Below are 8810 nucleotides of genomic sequence, written 5' to 3'. Positions count from 1 at the left end.
CGTTGTTACGGGTGCAAATCGTGTCAAACGAGTAATGTACGATGATTGTTGAGCAAGATGGGGTAGTGTGGTGTACATGTATATACTTACGTGTTATGTCTTTTCGTTACATGGTTTAACCTATTCCGTTTTATAGAATGAAGACGAGAAACGGTCCTGATCATGATAACGGAAGTACGAGCGAGGACGCCGAATTTTCGGCTAAGGTTGAGGCCGTCTTTAAAAAGTTAAAAGAGGATTTTCTTACGGACGTCCGAAAGGTCTTCCAAGATTCGGTCGATGGGCAAGTGACTGATTTGATAAATGAACGAATGAAGGCCACTATCGAAGAGGCCCTTGATGCTAGAAACATTTATCCTCGCGGTGAAGGAGGTGAAGGGAGACGGGACTTCCACTACAAGAATTTCAAGGATAATCAACCTCCGATGTTTAATGGGGTGAGGGATCCATTGAAAAGCACTTGTTAGATTTTCGATATCGAGGGAGCGTTCCGTACCGCGGAGTGTCCTCCCGAGAAGAAGACGAGATATGGGTCTAGCATGTTACGTGAAGAAGGCAAGTTGTGGTGGGACGACAAAATCAATTTATATGGTGAAGAGCAATGCATGAGCTTGACATGGGAGGAGTTTAAGAAGGAATTCTTCCAATAATACCGAACTTCTTCCGACCTTGATAGAATCCGGGACGAGTTGCATCATTTGCAACAAGGTTCGATGGACTTGGTTACTCTCAAGTCTACCTTTTTGGCAAAGACTCGCTTTTGCCCGGAGTATGTTGGTGACGATCACAAATTAATGAAAGATTTCTACCGTACTTTGAACGATGAGTTAAAGGGTAAGATTAGTCGGGGAATGTCTAAGACTTTTGAAGAGCTATTCGAGTTGGCTCGGGGTTTTGAACCGGAGGTTCCGAGGAAGACTGATTTCACTTTTTCAAAAAGAAAGTTTGAAGGTTCGAGTTATTCGAATTTTTCGAATAAAAAGAACAAGAACAAAAAAGGTTCCGAAAGTGCCAATAGTGTGAAGAAGGGCGCTACCGGTGGTTTTGGGAACTTTGTCCCTACTGCTACAATTGTGGGGTACGTGGACATATGGCTCGAGATTGCCCGAAGCCAAATTCAACAAACAAGCTCACTTGTTTTAATTGCAACAAAGAAGGACACCGAAAGTCAGAGTGTCCCGATTTGAACAACGATAATGTTAAAAGGCTAGAGAAGGCGGCGGGTACGGCTCGAGGTCGAAACTATTTGATGACCAATGATGAAGCCAAACAATCGAACGAAGTTGTCTCAGGTACTTTCATGGTTAATTCTAATCCGGCAAGGATTCTTTTTGATAGCGGTGCAAATTTGTCGTTTGTGTCTCCAAAATTTGTGCCTAAACTTGATAGACCGTTAGCTAAGTTAAGTCGTCCGGTAGAAGTCGAAATAGCGGACGGCAAGACGGTGCTAGTGGTTGATGTGTGTAGGAATTGTGATGTCGTTTTTGGTGCCGAAAACTTTAAAATTGATCTCATCCCTATGACTTTGGGCGATTTTGATATCGTTGTTGGTATGGATTGGCTCGATCGAAATAGAGCCGATATTGCATGCCATGAAAAGTTTATACGTGTGAAGACCCCAAGTGGGGGAGAGTTGATTATTCATGGCGATAGACGAAGAAGACTTGTGCCGATATGTTCTTTTGCACGGGCACGTCGTTTTCTTGTTAGTGGTGGCTTTGCTTTTCTTGCCCATGTTGTTGATGCTCGCGATGAGTCACCACCTATTCGTGAAATTCCGGTGGTTAGGGAATTCGAAGACGTTTTTCCGGACGAGTTACTGGGTGTTCCGGCGGAAAGACAAGTTGAATTTCGCATTGAGTTGGTTCCGGGAGCTACTCCCATTGCTAAAACTCCTTATCGTTTAGCACCAACGGAAATGCAAGAGTTGTTAAATCAAACCCAAGAGTTGCTCGAGAAGGGTTTTATTCGACCGAGTGCTTCGCCATGGGGCGCTCCGGTTTTATTCGTGAAAAAGAAGGATGGTAGTATGCGGATGTGCATCGATTACCGGGAGTTGAATAAAGTGACGATCAAGAATCGTTATCCATTGCCTCGGAGTGGGCCTACAATTCTTAAATACGATGATATTATTTGGTGTTAGTCTTGTGTCTGTCTAAGTCCTTATTATCATCCATTGTAGAAGAACAATTTGACCTTTATACTTTCTTTTGAACAAGTTGTATTGATTAGTCATTGTTGAAGACCCATTTAGCTTTTTACCAGCCTTTGTTACCAATCATTGTTGAACAATTTGTATTGATTAGTATATTTGACAGTTCTTTACTTTCTTTTGTTGAAGACACATTTGACCTTTTGATACCTAGATTTATGTTGTTTACAACTTGCAATGAATAATATGGTTCGATCTATTTGTACTTAGTTTATAGTCGTACCCGTTTTAAGTTTTTGTTCTAAAAGAATCATTTGAGTAATATAGTTGGACCCATATATATTGAAATTTTTATATGACATTTGGATAGTATTTTGTTTTATTTCCCATGTACAATTGTTCATTGAAACTATAAACCCCTTTGCTTAAAGTGAAGCATAAAGACTAAGGCGGCATAAAGTGAAGCATAAAGACTAAGGGTCCGTTTGATAAAATATAATGATTCAACATTGAATGATTCATGTTTTGAATGATTCAAAAGTTTTAAATGAAGTTGTTCCTAAAACATCAAGAATAGCATAGGTTTTATGTTATTTGTTTGAAGAGTCTTGTGTCCTTTACTGGCAATTCATCAATAGGATTGGATGGTGATAATGAAGCTGAAACAAGAAACTCTTTGAAGCATGCAAGTGAGTATCTTGATAAGCTATATGCCCGGGAATTCGTCAATTAAGAAGATGTTGGTTGAAGTGAAAATTGAAAAGCCTTGATCTTCTAAACTTTTAGTAGTGTTTGTTTGTTTAGTGTTTTATATTTAAGTTATGTATGTTTGAATGTTTTCAGTATGTGGCTTTTGAACATTGTGTTGTTTGAATATTTTATCATTTGTTTTCATGGATATGTAGAAGAAAATGATGGTCTTTTTTTGGTGAACAGGGGTTTATTATATGGGTCAAAGTATTTGTTGTATGGTTAGCATTGTCCTTGTAAAATTGGTGTTCATAGATGAGGAAGAAATCAAGATGAGTCAAAATATTTTTTTGTATATAGATACATGTATATGTACTCTGAATAGATACCACATGTGCTTTTGTATATAGATACATTGTATATGTATATGTACTCTGAATATCACTGCTTGCTTTTTGTTGGCAATTGTTTTAATCTAAAAGGCTTTTGCCATGGTGCTAATAAAATAAATTTGGCTTTTCATAGAAAAAACTATAAACTGATATATATATATATATTGATGTATTCAATCAGATTACACAAAATTTTTGTATAGTAAAATGTTATTTTTAATTATTTTGTAATTTAGATTATTAAATAAACTTATATAGTCACGGGTTATTATTTAATGTTTACTTTCAAAAAAAAGTTTTATTTTCTTAGTATAGATACACATTTGTATAACTCATTATAAATAATTAAATATAAATATCTATTCATATAAGATTCACATTTAAAATAATATTCGTCAACTAGAACATATCATTCAATAATTTTTCTTTTACAAACTCGTGATTTCACGGGTCTTTTCACTAGTAAGTTTTAATACTCCGTAATTAGATTAGATTTAGATTATATAGTTGGATTAAAACTCTTTAAAAAGGTATCTTATTGATAGAAATGATAAATCATATAAATCCAATAACATGTCCAACATATTAATGACTTCCTTTTAGACTTATATGCATACATTTGATTTGTTTCATGGCCGATGTGGGATAATTCGTTAACACTTATTTTATTTGATTTTCCCCACTTTAATCCACAAGTCTCGTTTGTCCATATACGCACAAGTCCATGTTAACGATAGATTGCGTCACGTAAATAGTTGTAGGAGTGAATGTGATCATATTCAACGGTCATGATCAGTTGATGAAATAATCACCACATAAATAATTCATACATATATCCTTGTTGTTTTTTGTGTTTCTTTTTCCTTGCTCCTCCGTTGATTTGCTTCACCAATCTCTCAATTCTCCGCCCATGACCAACAACACCACCACCACCTACAACTTCATCCAACACTGCACTACCAATTCATATCTCTAAATCAACCTGCTACAATCTTGATTTTTCAGGTTCTTTATTTTTTCATCTATAGCCTCTGCTTATTTGCTTAATTATGATTGTAATATATATACTTCTGTTAGGACTGCCGTTATTACTTTCCTAAAATATATACTCATTAATTTATAAGATGGGTGTTTAGAATACGAAATAAATGGATGGTGTAGTATTGATATAAGGTTATAACTTATAACATAGATTCTATTAACTATTTAGATGTTTTATTTTTTATTCATATAACCATACCAAAAGATGGTCTAGTGGTGGCCCTTATTTTCCACACAAGTCTCATATTAAAACCTCACAAGGAGCATATCTTAGGGTGGCTATAGAAAATGGTCGAAAACAGTCAGGATGTCCTAGTTAGGCCGCGTATATCTGAACTCCCCTTTATAGCATAAACAAGAAAAATTTGTCCATTTACACTTTTGGTTTTTTTATTCTTATGTTTGGTGTACTTAAATAGTTCATTGGAGATGCTATTAAGGTATTTCTTCACGCAATGACAAAACTAAGAGTACAATTAAGATCGAACTTAAAAGGTTTACTTGAGTTTGAAGGTTTTTAAGTTACATGGCTACGTTGGTAATACAAGTGAATGGTGGTAACAAGATTGACAAGTTAGGTAACGGATCAAATGAGTTTGGGTTGAAATGGGTTGGGTCGTGTTGAAATGACCTGCGAACACATTTTTTATCATTATTTAAAAGATTTCTTAACCAATTAATGTGACAATTATGATGACGAAAAGTTGAATAATATAAATCTTGAATGCAACAATTTAAGAGGTTGTATGCATGAATACTAGAGTTTGGACGAGGACTTAACTATTTGACCCATTCGACCAACATACTTTTGTCCTCAAGGTATCTGAGTGTCTTATCAAGTATCAATCAAGGGCTTGCGTGTTCAATTCTCAATTGAGGTGTATCATGTAAATGAGTATTTGTGATGCGTAATGGGTGTGCGAGTCTTTGTTTATGAGGATACCCATTTGACCCGTTTCCCCTTTTAACTAGACCACGTGTGAGATTAAACTCAACCCAAATGAAATTGGTAAAATTCACATGTATGTCCAAACCATGTTGTCATTGCACAATCATCTTTGTTTCATTACACAAATTCTCATTCCCTTGTTCATAGTAATGAAAATAAAGGAATTAGTACTTATGAACGGTTTGATAACTTTTACATATATTGATATATTTCTTTTTTTTAGAATATGGCCGGTGTTCATGCCAGCCTTTCGTGTACTTGGTCGTTAGGAGGTAAGGAGCATGTTTTGAGAGGAGGATGTTGTAACCTTCCATGTTTAAGCAATTCGGGTTTAGGTTCTTCTGGTAGTAAATCACTATTATTCCAGAAACAGTACATTGTACATGGTTCATTTATAGGTAAACGTTGCCATACTATTTGTTCTAGTAAGATGGATGATGATGCAAATAGAAATGACTCAGGTGACAGTACAAATGATGACAACTCTAAAGGCGAAGCTGAATCCGTAAGTCCATTCTTTTGCTCCTGCTTTTTCTATATACTCATATACATGTATACATTAATACGTACGTGTGTGTATATATGTGCATTATTACATATATATAGGTAAATGTCGGCTTCATACTTGGTTTCGTGGCATCTATAGATTTTGTTGAAACCATCACAAGATAGTCTATCGGTTGGGGTCTTGATATTCTCACAATAGGTCTCAGGTTTAAACCTCACTAGCATCATAGGTGGTCTGGAAAACGATATATGTGTTTTTTGCTCTTGTTTTTTTTGTCTAATAAAAACTCAAGTGATACTTCAATTATCCTGTTGTGAATATACCTGTCAATTGAGAACCATACTCTCAAATTTGGGTTAAATGGGTCAAGCTTTCAGGTCAATTGGGTCTTGAAAAAAATTACGCATGGCAATGTAAAGCAAAAACCTAACAAAAAGGTCCAATGAGTTTTTCTTAACCTATTGGGTCTTGTACAAAATATAAAAGAACAGTCAAATGGGTATCCAATCCTAAAGTTCAATAAATAGAGACAGGTCTAGTAGGTCTTGTGAATGGGTCAAATGGGTCGAGTATAAAAAGAGTCATCCGTCAATGATTTATGAAAGCATTAATGGTTACTTCAAATTAGTATGTATATTAATATTTTCTTATATCTATAATAATAAAATAAAAAGTAATAATAACTAAAACAATATAATAAATGTAAAAAATCTAATGTAAAAGTATATGACCTGTGTGGACCTATTTGACCCATTGACCCATTACCAGTTTCGACCTGTTACCTAAACCGACCCAACCAGACCCGTTTAAAATTTTTACCCGTTTGACCATGACCCATTCCAACCCAAAACCGTTTTGACCTATTACCCAAACCGACTCATCCTGACTCGTTTGCCAGGTATAGTTGTGAATTTCATGTAACCTGAGGCATTATAATCGAAATATTACAATCTTAAAGTGTCTCACAAATTCAGAGTATTTATTTCTCCAGATTATTTATTGATTAGTTACCGTTTCAACACACAAATTTTTAATACTATTTGTTCTAATGAAATGATTTTATAAAGCAAACTTATACATATACATGAATATCTTGGATGCAAAGATTAATCAATCATATAACAGGTTAACAATGAAAATATCAGAGAAAATCTAGAAAGAATTATCGGCGCAGATGATTCTGCTTTTTCCGGAATCGATCTGGCAACCCTCATTAGGAAGAAATATGGAAGATCATATGATGTTCAGCTTATAAAGAAGGTAAAAACTCCACTCTGTTATTTTGATAAGTTAAAAACGTATTTCAATTTGGATACATTTATTTTGTGCTCTTGAAACTGTTGACAGTTATAACATTTTAACATATTATTAATCTAGACTAATCTAATATACTCCATATGATGCAGGAGTTCATGGGTAAAAATCTCCTTGCACTAAATGTCATGTGGAAATACATGGAACAGGTAAACTAAGGATATGTTACATATTTATTAGTACTATTTTTGATCATAAGTGCTCATTAAAAATGAAAATTATGGCTTGTTGCTTATGGATTTTGTATACCGACAGAGATCTTTTCCTTTAACCGAAGAAGAATACTTGTTGAGACTTGATGATGTGGCGAATACATTGAAATGCTGGGGAGCTGTTTCTCATATTCGAAACAGTCTGGAAAAGTTAAAAGAGCGACCTCGAATTGGAAAGGTAATTTTATATTTTTGTTTATAAATTATTTGGTCTTCTATTAACTGTCATCGTTAAACATGATTGTGCAAGTTCTCCCAATATGTTTAGTGACAAATCAAACATTGGGGTTAGTATATTATCTCAAACCATTAGGTTTAAATCTTACTGATATTTTCATATAAAATTTACCACCACTTAAAGATAGCAGGTCTACTAGGCTTTTTATTACGGAGTATAAGGTTGCGGCGTAACCGGGTTATCCGGTGACCGTTTCTGACCCTTTCCCGGTCACCGCAATATATGCTTCTGGTGAGGTTTGAACCTGAGATCTGAGCCAACCATTAAGCTATCTTGGGATGGTTTAAGCTTGTATAAACTGTAAAACTTTATAAAGCTATGCTCATTTAAGTTCCAACCTAAATGCAATATAAGTTTAAGCTTGAGAGGCAGCAATTTTGACCCATTGATGAGTAACCAGATTGACGGGTCATATTGGAAAATTAAAGTAAATAGAAATGGGTTCAGGAGTCAAAAGTCACCTAAAATGTATATCCTAAGTAAATAAAACCTCAAAAAAAAAGAACTTTGATTGTTCCTTGTAATGATATAGTTTTCTTATTCTCAGATGAAATATTGATTATTTTTGAAGTTCCAAAAGAAATAAATACAACTCTTTGTGATCCACCCAATTCATACTGTTTTGACCAGATAATTGTCTCACCCATTTTACCACCTCTAGTTACAAGCATCATGAGCCAGATAGCTTAGAATCTTTGCAGCTTAGATATCTGATATATTTACTTGATATGATATTAGATTGTCGAAAGAGGTAAACGCAATACCATACATAAATGTATTTTAATTTGTCATCTGTTACTAATTTCATTGTACTACTGTTTTGGTTGGTTCAGGCAGTCAGCATATTTATTGACATGGATGAGTCTGGAGGGCGTACAAACGAATGGATATACAAGTAGATAATTATTAATACTTAAATCTAGTGACCTCAAAAGACATTTAATAGATGCTATTTGTATATTTTGTTATGAATCTTTCTAGATCTTAAATTCAAGGCATGAAGCAATTGCAATGCTGCCTTATAATTTGATTCTGTTATATTCTTTGTAAGTAATATATGGCATATCTTGGTTAACTTAACTGATTATACATTATTATTATTATCAAGTAATATATGGCATATCTTGTCAACAAGTAAAATACGATTGGGACGAGAGTGTAGACATTCCATCAAACGTGAAAAACTTCTTTTTTTTAACAGCAACATCGGCATACTGAGAGGGAAATTAACCACCTTCGCGATCATTTGCCACATACCGTCAGGAGGAAACCGCATTGCGTAAAAAATCCCAGAAAATCGAGCTAGCGATTTAG

General features: G+C 34.7%; 1 protein-coding gene across 1 annotated transcript; it reads left to right on the top strand.

Annotated features, from left to right (window-relative positions):
• Positions 1 to 4103: 4103 nt before the first annotated feature.
• Positions 4104 to 8521, top strand: LOC139861643 (uncharacterized). The gene is made up of 6 exons (XM_071850102.1): positions 4104 to 4239; positions 5448 to 5729; positions 6858 to 6992; positions 7139 to 7195; positions 7302 to 7436; positions 8330 to 8521. The coding sequence occupies exons 2-6, from the start codon at positions 5451 to 5453 to the stop codon at positions 8393 to 8395; spliced, it is 672 nt and encodes a 223-aa protein (XP_071706203.1). The 5' UTR covers positions 4104 to 4239; positions 5448 to 5450; the 3' UTR covers positions 8396 to 8521.
• The last annotated feature ends 289 nt before the right edge of the window (positions 8522 to 8810 follow it).

This window comes from Rutidosis leptorrhynchoides, chromosome 8 (assembly GCF_046630445.1).
Source record: "Rutidosis leptorrhynchoides isolate AG116_Rl617_1_P2 chromosome 8, CSIRO_AGI_Rlap_v1, whole genome shotgun sequence".
In the NCBI taxonomy this organism is placed as follows: domain Eukaryota; kingdom Viridiplantae; phylum Streptophyta; class Magnoliopsida; order Asterales; family Asteraceae; genus Rutidosis; species Rutidosis leptorrhynchoides.
Note: the sequence above shows the minus strand (reverse complement) of the source record. Positions and strands in the feature narration are given on the sequence as shown.